This window comes from Accipiter gentilis, chromosome W (genome assembly GCF_929443795.1).
Source record: "Accipiter gentilis chromosome W, bAccGen1.1, whole genome shotgun sequence".
In the NCBI taxonomy this organism is placed as follows: domain Eukaryota; kingdom Metazoa; phylum Chordata; class Aves; order Accipitriformes; family Accipitridae; genus Astur; species Astur gentilis.
In genome coordinates, this window is record NC_064918.1 from 27838112 (window position 1) to 27856885 (window position 18774).

At 39.9% G+C, this 18774-nt stretch overlaps 1 protein-coding gene across 1 annotated transcript in view; it reads left to right on the forward strand.

The window, feature by feature from the left end:
* LOC126035513 (proprotein convertase subtilisin/kexin type 5-like) overlaps positions 1-18774 on the forward strand; it is a 326765-nt gene that overhangs the window by 183536 nt on the left and 124455 nt on the right. Inside the window, exons 6-7 of the mRNA XM_049794175.1 lie at positions 4024-4112; positions 9349-9521. Of these exons, the coding sequence (XP_049650132.1) occupies positions 4024-4112; positions 9349-9521 (262 nt within the window). The remainder of the gene's footprint in view (positions 1-4023; positions 4113-9348; positions 9522-18774) is intronic.

The following is an 18774-nucleotide window of genomic DNA, read 5'->3' on the forward strand; positions in this document are numbered from 1 at the left end:
CAGATGCTGATCAACATTAAATCATATATATTTGCTATAATAACTCTAAGCTGCTTATTCTCTATATGATTAGTTATATGTCAGTAGGTTAGTTGGTTAGTTAAATTTCTATTACAAAGATTACACACAAAAAATATATAATTGTGGGGTTTTTTTCTATCCCTTCCACCCACTTGCACTAAGATACATATCCAGGGCCGGCACCGTACTCCGTGTTTTTCACACGCATTCTTAATTTCTGCATTGACTGCCAGTCTCCGTCGTGATTTGTCTAGGCAGTCTATCTAGGGCTTCAGGACCTGCTGAAGTATCCACTGCCTCTTGTTCTCAATCTTCTGAGTTGTTTGTGGCATCTGGTTGCTCAATCCATGGCTTGACCCATTTCGCTGGTATCCAATGGGGCTGTTCGTTACCTGTAGAAATACAAGCATACCCTCTTCCCCATGTAAATAACTGGCAAGGTCCCTGCCATTGCTGTAAAACTGGAATGACTTCAGATTTCCAGGATCCACCCTGAAGATATACAAATCCTGCTTTACCTGTTCTGCTGCTAGCATCAGTAAAAACGGTTATTGGCTCCAGCTGCTTTTCACTGCAAATAGAGCGTGGTTCTATTGTTAACATTGTTTTAAATAACAGGTGAGGGGGGGTAGTGATTATCCACTTCCCCCTTAAAGCCCATCAGAGCTACTGCAAGACAGTCATTTTTCATCATGGCATTATTCACAATATCAAGTGACGTAGGTAAAATAATTTTGTCCATTTGCCTCCCTGAAATTTGTATCACCCTTACCCCTGCTTTTTGAATGCACTTTCCCAGAGCTTCAATTCTAGTGACTACCGTTTTTGACATGCTAGCAGGCAAGAATATCCATTCTAGTATTAGCAATGGGTTTTGTTTCTGCCGCTCATCACACTGACCCAGAATTCCCGCAACTTCCTTATCTGAGTTATATACATATAAATTTATGGACAAATCAGGGATATATCTGCCAGACATGGATGATGTGATTTTTTGCTCAATTGCTGTCAAGGCTTGCTGCCCTGATGCACTTAGTTGTCTTGTAGAAGTTAAGCTATTGCTGCCCTGCAATAAATTCAGCAGCGGTTGTAAGTCCGTATTTGTAATACCACAATAAGGCCGAATCCACTGTAGGTCTCCGACAAGTTTTTGTACATCATGTATATTTCATATGTCTTTGTGTAGCAACAGCTTTTGTGGACAAACAGAGGCTTCCGCAACTTGCAAACCCAGATATAGTGTTAACGGTGTTCCATCTTTTTAAACCTTGATCGACAGTCGCTGGCTTTGTGTCCGAACTTGTCACACTTGTTACAGACCCCAGGAAAGTTTGACTGACTGCTGTTAGTTAGTGCTGGCATAGATCGAGGCTGCGTTGCTATGCGTTGAGGGCATGCACGTCTCAAATGTCCCGGTTGACCACACTGATAACACACTAAGGGGTCTTTGTATGGGCGGCGGTCTCCTTTTCCCTGTTGCACTATCGGTCGTAATGCTACCGCGAGCGCTGCAGCGTGAGCTTCAGCATGTATTTTAGCTTTCTCTTGTTCCTGTATCAGAGGTAAGCGATTACAAGCCTCGATGATATCCACTAATGTAGCTGTACATGGAAGCGACGCAATGATTTGTCTGCATTTTGCATTCACATTTTGAATAGCTAAGTCCTTTCCAACCGCAGCTTTCGCTTCGGGGGTTAAAGTGGGTGATGCATCAACAGCAGCTTTTAAACAGTCAAGGAATTTCATGTACGGCTCCTCTTCCCCTTGCATGATTTGAGAATAGGGTGGAACCGGCTTACCCACTTGCGGCACCTCTGAAATAGCTTCCAGAGCTAGTTGTTGTGCCAATTGTAAAACCTCTGGTCTTAATGCAGCCTGAACGGGACCAGTAGCAAACTGTCCCGTGCCAAGTAACATGTCTACACTGACAAATGCAAGTGGATTTTGTGCCCCAGCATCTAAATTTCTCACCTGGGCTTCTTCTGCTTTCTGTCTCCACCGATCATGAAACAACAACCTCTGAGTTCGTTTGAAGAACATTTCCACCAAAATCTTTATATCCGCTGGCACTAAGGTTTGTGCCTTAAAAAATTGTTGTATCATTTGTTGTACATACTTATTGTCTATTCCATATTGCATAATGGCTTTTTGCAGTTCTTGAACTGTTTTCCAGTCCAGAGGCGCCCATTGTTGCTTTCCTCCTGGTTCAGTGAACACGGGAAATGATCCGATAGTAGGTGGCAGTATTATTCCTTCTATAGAGGCTTGCTCAATAATTCCTCGCCAACGTTGTCCCGGTGAAAAAGACGGATCACTGGGTGGTGGTGGTGGGGGTCCTGCCCGGGCTGGTTCCGTGTTTTGTAAGGGCGGGTATGTTAGCCATCACATTCCTTTGTATCTATCCTCGTATCTCCATTTAGACCCTTTTTCCTCATCAAGCATTAATTCCCCTTTTTGTACACACAGGTTAATGAGTTCTTGTGTTTTATCCTTGGGGGATTTTTCTTCCCCATTGTCCACCACTGTAGCAAAAGAATCCATACTTTCTATGATTGCATTTGCTGCTTTCTCATATGCCTTTTTCGTCAACGGTTGCCCACATTTACCCCCGTGTCTTTTTCGCATTTCCTCCAGCAATTCTAACATTGTCTCTTTTTGCTCTATTATTAGAGTAGCCAAGTCCTTGTTTGCATTATTTGAATCAGGGTATATGCTAGGTATAATTTGTTCATGTTGAACAGTGGTATCTGGGGGCTGTTTTCTCATAGGTGGATTTCTACTCACTCCCTGATTCTGTAGGGTTTCCTTTATTCGTATGGTTAGGGAGGCTTGGGAACTGTCAGATGGCTGATTAATATCGGCAGTCCCAGGGAGTGGAGCAGAAGTCAAGGGCACAGGAGCAGGCAGACAAGCTCCAAAAAGTCTCTCTCGCTGCATTATGTTTTTCTCCCCGCTTTTCCCTTTCGCTTGCGGTTGGAGAGAGAGAGCAGCAAAAGCAGATGCAGACACTTTACGATCTGCTTTCATTTCTTACAGAGTTGTCTTAATCAATTTCCATAAAGTTGCAAGACCTTTAACTTCTTTAGACCCGTCATTAATTTCATCCCATAGGGAGGTTCCGATAGCTTTCCAGGTACTAAGCTCAAAAGCTGTACCCACACTAATTGAAAGTTTTCTGTCCTTTTTAATAGTTGTCTCTGTTTTTTCAACCAGCCTCATAAATATCTTTCTGGCTGCCTTTTCCCTCGCAGATGCTGCGATACCCATGCCGCCCTTTTTACCAACGTAAGCTTACGATTTACCTGCCTCTCTCGAGCAGTCCTGCCTCTCTCGAGCAGTCTGGCGCTTTCTTTCAAGCCACCGTAATCCGTGGCAATTCCCCCACCTTTTCAGTAGCGTTGCCTCTTGTTCTTCTTCGAATCACGTCGGAGGTCGCCAAATGTAGGGTTTAGGGATTATTCCGTGTGGGGCCCGGACGATAGAACACCAATATGATGATTAAAGTCGCCACTTTATTGAGCTTGGATGATCATTTTTATACAATTCTCTAAGTTGTTTAGAAGCTTTGATTGGCTGCTGCATGCAAGCATTTGGTGTCCACGCGCACAAGCATAAGCGGTGATTGGTTACATCGATACTGTCCACGCGTATAAACATAAGATACAGTTATACTCACTCTGTACACGCGCATACACGCAGGACATAATTGGCTATGTTAGTTAGAGCATGCAAAACTTGTCTCAGTCCAATTGGTCAAGATAAGCCCCTGAATTGAGGTTGTTTGTGCCAAGTTCCCATTATCGTGGAATGTGCACCTGTGTTTTTCTAATTGGGATCTTTCTTCTTCTATCTTCTTGTTTAGTCTGTTCAAAGCCTTCTAAAGGCGTCTGGAACACTCTTGTGACCGTAAGCTACTTTCAGGCCCGATAACTAAGTTCCATGTAATTGAACCCTACAGTGGATTATCTTGCTTACTTGAAAAAAATGTTTGTCTGACTGCAGGCATGGAACCCGTTGTGCTGGAGAAGTGGCAGCCATTGCAAACAACTCACACTGCACAGTAGGAATCGCCTTTAATGCCAAGATTGGAGGTATGTGAAACAGTTTCCCACAAAAAAAACCAAACCTAACTAAAGAGTCATTTGTACCAAATGACTTGTTCAGAGCTTTCTAAACAAGAGGAAGAGATTTGTATAGATAACAGTTGTACTTGTAGCATGGTAGTTAAATACCAGTACTGAAGGAATTTGTCTGCAGTGACCCTTCTCCAGTGTTCCCTGGGACACCACCTCTCAGTACACACAGAAAAATAGAAAGCAAGGCCTTTGATGAAAACACAAAACCCAGTATTGGGACATTAGGTTTTCTTACAAATTCAAAGCTTTAACTGAGCTTTGATAAATCAGAAGTAAATGTACACATCGCGAATATTCGCTTGCATATTGATCCCAAACAAAACACTGACATAGCTGTAAAACTAAAAACATTTTTTTGTTGTTTGGCTGTGGTTGGAGAGTATCTTCTTTTGATCCCTGTGTGTGATCAGATTATTACCTGAAATATGAGATTTGATTGCCGTTTTTTATTCTGTTCAGCCAAGAGATTCCAAGTGATTTCTATCAATACTTAGTCAATGGCTGCTTAATTAAGACCTTTAGTTTGGTTCTTGAAATGACTGTCAAAATGTCATGTAAATAACTCCTAGGCTGTAGCCTGCCTGTGCCAGTTTTTACCACTTCAAGTGAAGATTTACTCTGTATTTTTAATGAAATCATGGGATTGGTATATAGGCTTTCAGTAAAAACACCTACAGCTCAAACTCATTAACTGTTGATTTTCTGCCACAAAATAGATGCCATCTGTGAAAAAAGAAACATGTTTACCTACATATACTATAGATAACAGTTAAAAAATATGAGCAGGCATACTTGTGGCTATGTTTCTACAATTAATAGTAATGTATCTGATCAGGAGCTGCCCCCATGTTGGACAGAGCTAGTTTCAGCCACTGCCCAAAGCTGAGCCAATCAGTGACAGTGGTAGTGCCTCTATGATAACATGTTTAAGAAAGGGTAAAAAAATACAGCACAAGAGCAGCTGTGAGAAAGAGGAGTGAGAAAAAATGTAAGAGAAACAACCCTGCAGACACCAAGGTCAGTGAAGGAGGGGAGGAGGTACTCCAGGCACCAGAGCAGAGATTCCCCTGCAGCCCATGGTGAAGACCATGGTGAAGCAAGCTGTCCCTCTGCAGCCCATGGAGGTCCACGATGGAGCAGCTATCCACCTGCAGCCTGTGGAGGATCCCACACTGGTGCAAGTAGATGCCTGAAGGAGGTTGTGACCCTGTGGAGAGCCCGTGCTGGAGCAGGCTCCTGGCAGGAACCGCTGCCTGTGAAGAAGAGCCCATGTAGGAGCAGGTTTTCTGGCAGGACTTGTGACCCCATGGGGGACCCATGCTGGAGCAGCCTGTTCCTGAAGGACTGCAACCTGTGGAAAGGACCCACGCTGGAGCAGTTAATGAAGAACTGCAGCCTGTTGGAGGGACCCACATTGGAGAAGCTCATGAAGGACTGTATCCTGTGGGGTGGGACCTCATGCTGGAGCAGGGGAACAGTATGAGGAGGAAGGAGTGGCAGAAACAAAATGTTATGAACTGACCTTAACCCCCATTCTCCATCCCCCCTGCTCCGCTCAGGAGAGGGAGGAGGTAGAAGAGTCAGGAGTGAAGTTGAGCTTGGGAATAAAGGGTGGGAGGTGGGGGGAAGTTGTTTTTAGGGATTTTTTTGTGTCTCACTATTGTAATCTATTTTTAATTATCAGTAAATTAAATTAATCTTCCCCAAGTTGAGCCTGTTTTTCCTATGATGGTAATTGGTGAATGATCTCCCTGTCCTTATCTCAGTCCATGAGCTTTTTCGTTGTATTTTTCTCCCCCTGTCCTATTGATGAAAGGGGAGTGATAGAGTGGCTCGGTGAGCACCTGGCAGCTTGCCAAGGTCAATGCACCACAAGAATCTAACAACCTGCAAGAAACTTCATTGATCTAAAGGAAATAAAAATGGTATCTACTCTGCTTAACACAGTGCTTCTGCAGAGCCATCAGTAACACTGTTGTTTAAAGAAAGCTGGAAAATACCATAGCGGCAGCTGTAGAAACCTCATTTGACATAATGTACTACCCTTATAAAGTATCCCAAACATAAGTCCTCAGGAGACTCAGCAGATAATCTGCTGAAAATCAGAAGCAAGAGGGAATTCCAGGGTATTGGGAAGGAAGGTTAAGCTTCCCCTTCTGCTAGGTGTATATGTTTAAGAGTTTCACTGTTGCTGATTTCTATTTTGCATGTCTCCCTCCCCTCATAAAAGCCATAAGCTATACATGTGAATATGCAGAAGTTGTGTTTCCTCTCCACGAGCCAGATAGAGTGTAAAAATGTTGAATCATATTATACTGAAATAGTGTTCAGCTCGCTTATTTCCCAGGGATTTAAAGACCCTCATTTTAAGAGAAGAAACTAGAGTTGAGGTATAGCAATTACATTCTTCTTACACAGAGGAGCACCCGCTGAGAGTGATGTTGAATTTGGTCCACCAAGATGGGTCTTTGCTTCAAACCAAAATGTGAGTTGCTGCATCTCTGGACACATAATGGATAATGAAGAGACCAAAAGCGAAAAGAAATCCTTTCCATTGATATTTCATCAAATATTGGCAGCTGAACAAATCTGATTAATGATCTTTGTGATGGAAAGTCATTGACAAGATATCTACCAGTAATGCTCGCTTTTTAAAAAAAAAAGTGTTTGTACTCTGTCTCATTTCAACACATTTAAGAACTTCCTATAACAAAATAGATCAGAAAAAAGATTCTTAGAAAGTCTGAGTCTTCTCAACAGCGTGAGTGGGGAGTTAATCTGCAGATATGAAACTATGAGTGAAATTGCAATCTGGACATTCAGTTCTTTTACAGGTTGTGGGATGTTTCTTAGAACAAATTATGCCTGTAGTTCATGCTTATCTCAGTTATTTGCCCTTTCATTAAAAAACAAAGCAATGCGCCAAAGGGCTAGATTAGTTTTTTAATGTGTGAGACTGCAGTAATCACACATAGCAAATTACCACCTACAGAGCTTGTGAGACTTTTTATAGGAAGGGATGGTTAGCATGTTGTTATTGTTTACAGACTTATCGTGGAAGTTGCAAAGCATCTGTGGGGATTTGTGTGCTTAGTTACTTGGCTGGGCTTGAGTCCTGATGGGAAAACAGTTACATGAAACTATGGCAGAACAGATGTAGATTGTCTGCAGTTGACAAGAAATTAGTTCAGCACTTTCTTTAAGCTTAATTTGGATGCTGATTAAAAACCCCCACATTTTAAAATAAAATTTGCTGTCAGCACAGTTTTGCATATTTCCTATGATTTGTTGAAAGTTTGTTCTGCATAAAATGCCACTTACATTTTGGCACTTATTGCAAATACTGGAAAAAGTTTACAGAACTCTAAAGTCTTAAGTGAAACAGTCTAGAAATGCGGTCTGTTAATTGCCTTCTGGCTTTTGTTGCACTATCACCCTATGCTGAATGCAGTTTGGAAGTTTTGTGATTGGCAAAATTAAGTACTCCAGCTTTTCCAAAGAGGAGAGGAGAGGAGAGGAGAGGAGAGGAGAGGAGAGGAGAGGAGAGGAGAGGAGAGGAGAGGAGAGGAGAGGAGAGGAGAGGGATTTTTTTTAAAGTTTTTTTTTTTAATAGCCAATGTGACATCCATTGATCAAAGTTACACTTGAAGCATGTCTGTCAATCATTGGCAGAAAATCATTGGCAGAACAGAGCAACACTTAGGTCACAGTCTTGTCTGTGTTGCTTTAGATTTGATCACTTCACCAGTAACAAAAAACCTGGTGTAAATTAATACAGATGCCAATGACAGAATTTGGAGTTATTGTTACACCCATCATTAATTTTCTGAGATTATGCTGAGGAAGAAAAATAAAACCTGAGATTCCCAAAGTTGTTTTAATGGCTTTTTTATAAAGTAAAGTTCATACTGAGATCACTGGACAATTTATCTCACAAAACATAGATAGCTTTTGTGTGAACTTAGAAATATGATCACTTTTCATTTTCAAGTCAATTAGAGTGAGGGGAAAAAAATAGACCCTCTATCAACAAAGCAACCCCTATACCTTTTGTTAATTGGAAGTTAAGGTCTTGGTAAACACTCAAGTTAATTCCATCTGAACTCATGAGTAAAGTGGAATGTGTCTATAATTAAACTATGTAAATTTGGTTTATAAATAGCAGTAGCCTTTTAAAGAGGAAAAAGCTTCAAACTTGTTAATTGTGGAAATGATCGTTATTCCCTACTATCATATGGTTACATCTTAATTATTATTTAATATCTTATATTCCTTTGATCTAATGTTACACTAACTGTATGAAGGTCCTCTTCCTTATTTAGGTTAAAACTATCATCAAGGGTTTTCTCAGTCACAATTAAATTCAATCAAAATGCTACAGTTAGTTAAAAAACAACTTTAAGATATTCTCAGTTTTCAGCTTTAAGCCTACCTTATTTATTCTAGTGCTCTTAAAACATCATGGTGCCATTCACTTTACAAGGGCTGGCATGCTGACTTATCAAAACCCACATTAATGGATTTTTTTTAACACAAGAATTTCAGATTGTACCTTTAAAAAGCCTCTTCTGCACAACAGAGGATGTTCACAAAATGGTAGTTTCAGGTTGAATGATGTTCCGCATAGGGTATTTGTTAGTAACTTTCTGTAATCACCTTGCTACTTTGTGTACTTATACTGCATATTCCATCTGTACACAAGAGCTTTCTCCCATTTCTTTGCAACCTCATATAACAAAGGAAAAACGCTGTGTTTATGTCTGTCAACATACTTAGGGCTATGAATGTCTCAATTTAAGTGCTGCAGTACAAAAGGAAAAAACAAAGCAGATAATATCTTCAAGTGAAAAACATAAACATTTCAAGGTTCAAGTCTTTTCTTAAGTTTTCTTTAGTATAAAAGTTTCTTGTTAAAGTCCAAGGGCTATACAGTGGATAAACTGACTTGTAGATAATTCTTAATACTTGAAGAAAGACAAAAATATTAATTCCTATTTGTATTTTTTCATATGGAAGCATTTTTTTCATCAGGGAAACACATATCCAAACAGACTGATTTTTTTTTTTTTTTTACAATAGAGATCTTTATGATCCTTCAGTCCAATGTCCTACACAACAATTTTCTCTAGAGGAAAAAAACAAAAGCACTTTGAATTTGGTTGTCCTGTTCATTGTATCTTTTGTTCTGAAGGTGTACGGATGCTGGATGGAGATGTGACAGACATGGTAGAAGCAAAGTCGCTGAGCCTTAATCCCGAACACATCCACATCTACAGTGCCAGCTGGGGGCCTGATGATGATGGTAAGACTGTGGACGGACCTGCTTCTCTAGCACGTCAGGCCTTTGAGAATGGCATCAGAATGGTAGGTTGGCATCAAAGTGCATATCCTGGATCTGCTCTTGTGTGCGGGTGTAAGGGTACATGTGCCCAGTATGTACAAGTGCACTGCACGGGGAAGAGTCATATTCTTAAGGAAAGAAGAAAAGCTTCATTTGTGTAAAATAAAAAATACATTTCCATTCTATAGCAACTAGATGTTCAATCCTTCCTGAAGTATCAGCTAACTTTCTTCATTGTCATTTGGAATATATCATCCTCAGTGTCCTTTAACACTGCCCTGAGGTAATAATGTAGTTCTGCAAGAAAAGCTAAGACTGAAAAATTATACTTTGCACAGCAGTGCCAAATCATCAATTCTGAATTGCTATGAAATTATAAAACAAAAGCCTTTGACTTTTTCCTTCATCCTTCCTTCCTTTTGTTGTTCTGTTTTACTTAATTTCTTAATGGAAATTTGATGGATTTAATAGGAAACTGGGAGCTAAAAATAAAACCTGCACTCATGTTTCTTTTAGAGTGTATGTCTAATCTCAGAGAACATTCACCCTTTTTATAACTTTCATATGCATTTCTCTAACAGTTTGTACAACAGCAGTTTCTGTGTGATATAGTACAGAGAGCTTCAACAGTACAATACACAAAATCCCAAACATCCCTATAAGAAAAAAATATAAGACCTTTTCAATTTTCTTTAATAAATAACTGTCAAACAAATAAGACCACAGAAGGAAATGAGCAGTTAGAGGAAATTTTATGTCAGAGGCCAATTTTTAGTTCTTCCTTTCACCCTCCTGCATGTTAAATAGATCAGGGAATTCCTGGTCTTCCAGTGCTCACACCTCTTTCCAGTATATAGGATTGGATAGAAAACATTTTCAAGCTCTGCACTTGAAGGTTTGAGCATTATTTTGAGTGCAGCAGCAGACTTCCTAGTTCAGTGGTGAGTGGCTCTAGGACCAGAAAAGAGGAGATTAGTACAAAACATTTATTTGAAGAGGCTGAGACTGTTGGACTACTACTGGAACATAGTAACACTGTGCAGCAAAATTGGAAAGTGCAGCTATTATTTAAGTCAACAGGAATTTTAACCCAGTGTGTCAAGACTGATTTTAGCAAACTAACTATCATTTAGCCTGGAAGACTTGTGTCTTTTGTAAGAGACAGTGTCTGCCATTGAGAGATTATATTAATTTAAGATATACCATAAAAAGTGGTCGTAACAGGAAATAGGTTAAGAGGGATAATAGAAAAAGTTACAAGAGCATCTGGTCAAGCTGACGGTCTGTATGGACAGTTCAGTGTTTTCAGGTGATTTACAGTATACTTGACTATAAGTTCTAAATAAATGCAACATAAAATTAATGCCCACTGTCACCGTAACCATTGTATTGCAGCACAAGCCTAGGAGCTGTGAATTCTTCAGTTCTAGTCACAGCTGTGTCACTGGTTTGGTTTTGCTTCCTCAGTAAAGTTGCATGAATTGCTTACTCTCCCCCTGCCCCCCCCCGCCCCCAATGTGGATAATAATGCATGTGCACCTGACAGGTTTGTTATGAAGAACAATTATTGAAATGCTAAACTAATGACAAGGACTGTGTGCATCCTATGCTATGTAATGTTAAAAATATGTCTCATAAAAATCAGTATTGTGAATGCTTTACCAACCATGCAGCAACAGACCACTGCTTTCCTTTCATTTGGTCATATGATGACCATTCAGTGTAGAGCTGCAGATTTATGCTTTTGCTTGTTGTACAGTATGTAACATGTTAAGCCTAGCATAACAAAATACTCAAGCATGTACTTATCCTGTGAGAAATTCCAGGGGCTTAGCAGTTAAACAGATTTAGGGACTCTGATTCTGCCCCCAGAGACGTTTGCTGTATTTAATAATCATTAGAATACTTGTTCATAGCCCAATAAAACTAGTCTGTGAGAAGGCTGAATGCATCGCCATTATTGCTTCCCATGCATTGTCACTTCTCCTTTCAGGTGGAATATCAGCACAACCTAGCACCCCACTACAGTGTACTACTTAATTTAAGAAGGATGTTAAGGTACTTGAATGCGTCTAGAGGAGGGCAGCAAAGCTGGTGAAAGGGCTGGAAAGGCATGTCCTATGAGGAGCAGCTAAGGACTCTGGGTTTGTCTAGTTTGGAGAAAAGGAGGCTGAGGGGTGGCCTCATCGCTCTCTACAGCTTCCTGAGGAGGGGAAGTGGAGAGGGAGGTGCTGATCTCTTCTCCCTGGTATTCAGTGATAGGACGCGTGGGAATGTGTCAAAGCTGCGTAAGGGGAGGTTCAGAATAGACATTAGGAAACATTTCTTCACCGAGAGGGTGGTCAAACACGGGAACAGGCTTCCTAGAGAGGTGGTTGATGTCCCATGACTGTCAGTGTTTAAGAAGCATTTGAAGAATGTCCTTAATAACATGCTTTAAGTTTTGGTCAGCCCTGAAGTGGTCAGGCAGTTGGACTAGATGATTGTTGTAGGTCCCTTCCAATGGGAACTATTCTATTCTATTCTGTTCTACTCTTTGACAATGACCACACAGAAGAAAAACCAATAAAGTGTTGAAGAGACACTACTGGAACTGCAGGACACAAAGGAGGTTGAACAAAATAAATTTTATATTTAAACATATGTATTTTTTACTTTAAATATTGTATTTCTTGTGGATGAAACAATCATGAAAAGTTTAGCCCACTTTTCTATATCTGAAGAAGTCAGCCATTTTTTTTCAGCAAAATTTCAAACTCCAGGTAAATCTGGTATAAATCAAGAATATAGATTAATTTTCCATGGGCAAGCATCTACCTACAAGCATTATTATTCCATTATTATTATTATTGCTGTAATATGAGACAATACCCTACAGACCACAAATAAACTTCATTGTACTACTACATTGTCCTATGTTTTCATAGGTGCCAGTATATAATGGAAACAAAGTATTTTATTTTACACTTCTAAGCAGGTCTTTTTTATGAGAACATGGCAGAAAAATAGCTTGCTATATTTCTTGACACAACTCAATTATTTTTTTTTAATGGTTGAACTTTTATTACATTTTATCAGCTACCTTCTGTTCTGCCCAAAGTGGCCCATGCAGAGTTGAATAGATTTAAATATTTCCATGTCTTTGAAAATGTTGTCTAGCTCTGACTGTGAGAGGTTTTTTCATTTCTGCTAAGGAAATAAAAATTCCTTTCAAAACTTATATAAAACTGTGATAGTTTTGAAAATCATACTAATAATAAGAAGAAAATGGTTAAGGTTAATACTTCTCTAATTTTCATTCTTTAAAATGTAATATATACTGAAAGTCTTTACATTTATGTCTCAGTCATCACCTTACTTAGAAGCTTAGTTTGCAGGCCAAAAATAATTTTAAGATTAATCTGTTTTCCATGTTCTCTTTAATAAAGCATGCCTTTCAGTTTTTGGATAAAGGTATCCTTTCTATTTTTCTTTACATTGTCATAAGTTGTTGAATTTTAAAAGATGAAGCAAACAGGAGAAGAAAAGGCAAATTGTCTCTGTGCCAAAAATCAGATCATTGTCCAAGGTAAAGATTGGATAAATACCCTGCCAAACACTGATTTCCCCAAGCAGTCACAGTAACTGCACAAATACTAATAGGAGGACAAAAATGCATATTATGCTGTGTACAGACCTTGACCTTCCTTTTTTATAAATATTGAACTGAACAATAACTATTACATCTAGTACCTGTGCATTAAAGCAACATTGGTACAGAAAAGTTTGACAAGAACTTCTTTCAGATTTATACAAAGGTTCAAGACTGATATTCTTCATTTATTCTGCATATGCAAGCACAACAGGATATTAATTTTAAAAAAAACAAGACAGAAAAAAGTACAGTCAAGATTTTTTAAATGGACCTGAAAAGGAAAGTATGCTTGTTTTTTTTATTTTGGAAAATTAGAGGTAGTGCTGAATAATAATTAATTAAAGTATAATTAAACTGAATGATTTTTTTATTAAATTACTGAAGTAAAAATGAAATGGATGCAAGAGCCACAGTTTCTTAGTGTGATGTGAGACTGGGATCCTTGAAAAAAATGCCTAGTTTAGCTTTTATTATTCCAGTTAACAGCTCATGCAGAGTGTTCTAGAACTATTATTATTTTTAAATCTCCTGAGCTAATATGATTACTCCTTCCAAATCTGGCACAAAATAGCAAAGATAAATGACTATACATTTTTTTCCATAGAGTCCCACAGAGACAGAACATGCCATAAATTGAAATACACAAATCTATTTCAAGAAAGGATACCGAATAATAACTGAATTTATGAAACGAAAACATATACCAAAATTAAATATACTTTAAAATTCTACCCAGGATCAGGGGAAAGGAAGACAAAAGGAATTTTTAAACCTGTCTCAAGTACAATGATTTTCTGTTATCTTTAGGGTATTTTGTTTAATTCTATTAAATTTACATACTTGGAGACTTCTACTAGTAAACAATTTCTATGCAAATAGCAAAACTCCCTTTATATCATACTTCCAGTTGACAAAGTCCTATTTTTTTTAAATGGTGGTGTTATAAGGAAGAAAAATTCTGGAAGCTTGTGTTTTAAGTATTAATATATTATAAGTTATAGACCTAATAACCTCAAAAACAATTCCATTATAATCACACAGAACTTGCCTGAAAAAAATCAAGCAAAGTGCAGTATGTCCAAAAGTAACATGTTCAAGATAAGACTGGATATATGACATCACATAGCACCCTGTGTTCAAGAATAAATAGGCTTAACATTGCAACGTATGATCATGACCAAACTGTGTAATAAAACTGCTGAATCTGGGACAAAAGGAAGAACACAAAAGCCTTTTCTTGACTCAAAAAGATAACACAAAGACACCATTAGATTTTAAGATGACAGCCTCACATTTTAAATGCTATAACCATTTGTATTGGGTTTATGTGGCAAGGTTTTGATAGCAAGGGGGCTACAGGGGTGGCTTCTGTGAGAAGATGCTGGAAGCTTCCCCCATGTCCAATAGAGCCAGTGCCAGCCAGCTCCAAGACTGACCTGCCACTGCCCAAAGCTGAGCCAATCAGTGACACTGATGGCACCGCTGTGATAACATATTTAAGAAAGGTTAAAAAATTATGCACAACAGCAGCTGTGAGAAAGAGGAGTGAGAACATGTGAGAGGAACAACTCTGCAGACACCAAGGTCAGTGAAGAAGGAGGGGGAGGAGGTGCTCCAGGCACTGGAGCAGAGATTTCCCTGAAGCTCATAGTGAACATGATGATGATGCAGGTTGTCCCCTTGCAGCCCATGGAGGACCACATCAGAGCAGATATCCACACTGCAGCCCGTGGAAGACCCCACGCTGGAGCAGGTGGATGTGCCCTGAAGGAAGCTGTGACCCCATGGAGAGCTTGTGCTGGAGCAGGTTCCTGGCAAGAACTGCAGCCCATGGAGACGAGCCCATGCAGGAGCAGGTTTTCTGGCAGGACCCCACAGGGGACCCATGCTGAAGCAGTCCATTCCTGAAGGACTGCACTCCATGGAAAGGACCCATGCTGGAGCAGTTTGTGAAGAACTGCAGCCTGTGGGAAGGACCCACGTTGGAGCAGGGGAAGAGCATGAGGAGGAAGGAGCGGCAGAGATAATGCATAATGAACTGACCGCAACCCCCATTCCCCATCCCCCCTGTGCTACCCAGGGGGAGGAGGTAGAAGAGCCAGGAATGAAGTTGAGCCTGAGAAGAAAGGAGGGGTGCGGGAAAGGTGTTTTAGTTTTGTTCTTATTTCTCACTATCCTACTCTGTTGCAATTAATTGGCAAGAACTGAAATTAATTTCCCCAAGTCAAGACTGGTTTGCCCATGATGGTAATTGGTGAGCGATCTCCCTGGTCTTATCTCGACCCACAAGCCTTTCATTATATTTTCTCTTCCCTGTCCAGTTGAGGAGGGGGAGTGATAGAGCAGCTTGGTGGGCATCTGTCAGCTATCCAAGGTCAACCCACCACACCATTTTTGATACTCATGCTCTCTGAAACATGTCTCTGTGGTACAGAGTTGAAACCAGTTCATTTCTATTCATACAAATAAGCCTATTATTCTGGGGATCAGTCTCAACATCATTTGGGTAGCACTATATTTCAGATATTCTGACTTTTACTGCTGTTTGACAAAGACCTAACAGTCAAGTTTTTGGAGAATTGTAACCGCATTGATGTTTTACATAGCAGAGTTTTGAGTGGGAGTTATTTCACCTCTCACAATGTGCCACCAACTATATGCTTTCTCTTATTTGTTTTGCTGTATCCATAAGGTAGTCCAAACCAGTGGCAGGGCAGGGCATCTTTAATATCATGTAGGAAGGTGGACAGGCGGTGAAATCTACATGGGAATTTTAGGCTTTCTGACTGCATCAGTGCAGGGGCCTTCATCTTATTGCCACAAAACTCTTCTGTTTAGCAAGCTGGACACAAGCCAAAATGTTTGATGGACATTAATGATGAGATGGTGTGTGGCTGAACCTCTTGTGAGAACTCAGCTTGGTGCCTTCCCTCCCATCATCATTGCCTCATCTCTCTCATTTCACCAACTTTGGCTGCAGAGTGTGTTTTCAAGGTGTTTGTTAGGAGCAAAAGACTGTCTTACAATCACTAAACAAGCTTGCAATGTGAATGCAAGAGAAGGAGAGGAGAGGCGAGGCGAGGCGAGGAAGAAGAAAAGGATTTCACATGATTGTTTTTTATTATATGCTTCTACTCCAAAAGTAGAAGGGCTTGTTTGTAAATTGAAAGTATCCAGGCACAGGAGCAGAGATTCCCCTGTAGCCCATGGTGAAGACCATGGTGAAGCAGGCTGCCCCCCCTGCAGCCTGTGGAGGTCCACCGTGCAGCAGATATCCACCCTGCAGCCTGTGGAGGACCCCATGCCAAAGCAGGTGGATGTGCCCTGAACAAAGCTGCAGCCCATGGAGAGCCCATGCAGGAGAAGGCTCCTGGAATGAACTGTGGCCTTGGAGAAGAACCCATGCAGGAGCAGCACAGCCTGTGGGAAGGACCTACATTGGAGAAATTTGTGAAGGACTGTCTCCTGTGGGAGGGACCTCATGCTGAAGCAGGGGAACAGAATGAGGAGAAGGGAGCAGCAGAGATGAAGTGTTATGAACTAACCGCAACCCCGGTTCCCCATCCCCCTGTGCCACCTGGGGGGAGGAGGTAGAAGAGCCAGGAGTGATGTTGAGCCTGGGAAGAAGGCAGGGGTGGGGGAAAGGTGTTTTTAGTTTTGTTCTTATTTCTCACTATCCTACTCTGTTACAATTAATTGGCAATAAAGTAAATTAATCTTTCCCAAGTTGAGTCTGTTTTGCCCATGACAGTAATTAGTGAGTGATCTCCCTGTCCTTATCTTGACCCATGAGCTTTTCCATCATATTTTCTCCCTCTGTCCTGCTGAGGAGGGGGAGTGGCTTGGTGGGCATCTGGTGGCCAGCCAAAGTCAACTCACCACAATTACCTACACAAAAGAAATTATTCTGTTCTGCTTTGCTGGAGAATTGCACTATAAAAATCAAAGACAGAAATTACTGTAAAGAGACTTCCAGTCAAATGTCCCAAAATAATTTCCAAAATGGCTATCATTTTATACACTGAAATATTGTGGTGCGCAGAGTTTAAGACCAGAATTTTAAAACTGTGTATTGTGTATGTTCATATTGTACAGCTGTAGTTTGAGACAGAATGAACGCATATCTGTGTGTATGCATATCTCAGATCATACATGGATAAGTTTTGTACACACCAGAGTTCATGCATAGTTCCAATTAGTTAGCTAAAAACTTCTTGAAAAAAACTACTTGGGGAAGGACTCAGAAAACGACTTCCAGTATGCTGATGTACCCTGGTGTTAGGTCCTGGCATTTATCTGTTATATACATTGCATATCTTCAATGATGCAATATCTGAATATGTAATGTTGTATTTACTTCAGCATACTGAGTTAAACTTTGGGAGGCTCAGTATTACAGATGGGGATTGACAGTGTACCAGAATTAACAAACTTAGGTTGTTTGATTTTTAATATTGTAATTCTTCCTTCTGACATAATGAGACAGTACCAGTGGCTTGAAATAATTTTAATAGGTCTAAGAATTATTATCTAGTCCTAGGCTTCACCATAAGCCAGACCGGGAAATTTCATCCAATTATTACTGCATCAATTTCCCTCTTTTCTTGATTCATCCATTATTTTCTGTTTACTCTACATCTCTTGGGAAGAGCCAGTCTTCACTGAAATACCCAGAAAGAACCTGTCCATAACTGTGCAAATTGCTAACTACCTTCATTATTAAAAATATATACCTTATTGCTCATCTGAATGTGTTAGTTTCCTTTTCATTGTAAAATTCCTTTTCTGCTAAATTTATCATGAATCTTATGGTGTTAGAAAACTCCACATGTAAGTAAACACAGATTTTGGCCAAGTGCTCTCTTGGGTAAATTAAATTGGAACATAGGACCATAAGACAGGAAATTACCTTATAAGTCATTGAGTACAGTTCTCTATCACAGGTATCATGTCCTGTAAATACATTTAGCAATTTCTATTTTAGAACAAGTTCGATTTCCCCCCCCCCCCCCCCCCCCATTTCTGTTGGGAGACCTTTTCACAGCCATCACTAATCTATTGATTAGAGACTTCTAACTTATAGCCAGATTTACTTATGTGCAAGTTTCTGCCCATTTGTTCTTTAGCTTAAATACCTTCTCTCCTCCCTTTTTGCTTGTGACATTTCTAGAACACAATCCCATCCCCTCTCAGCTTTCATTTTGCTTTGCTAAACAAGCCACGCTCATTAGTCACTTCTTAAAAACTTGACTCTACGATTCCTTGCTCATCTTAGTGGTGCTTCTCTCCACACCTGCCAGCCTGAATTATTTTCTTGAATGTAGATTATGATAAATAGTAAATTCATCATTAGCATGTCCTTGCTTTTTATGTTGAAATCACATAACTGTTTCCATATTCTACTCATAATTTGCTCAAGCACAGTGGTTCTTCAGCACAGCCCACATCATCTCCAGTGCAGTCATTTTCACCTCCATCTTGCTGTTATATTAATCTTAATCTCCTTCTCTTTTATTACTGATTTATTTGAGGGATCAGTAAATGTTTTGCAGAAACCATATAGACTGTATCTAATGCATTTCTCTGTATAAAATAAGTCGTCAGAGAAGAACTCAACAGATTTATCTGTCAGTCTGAATTCA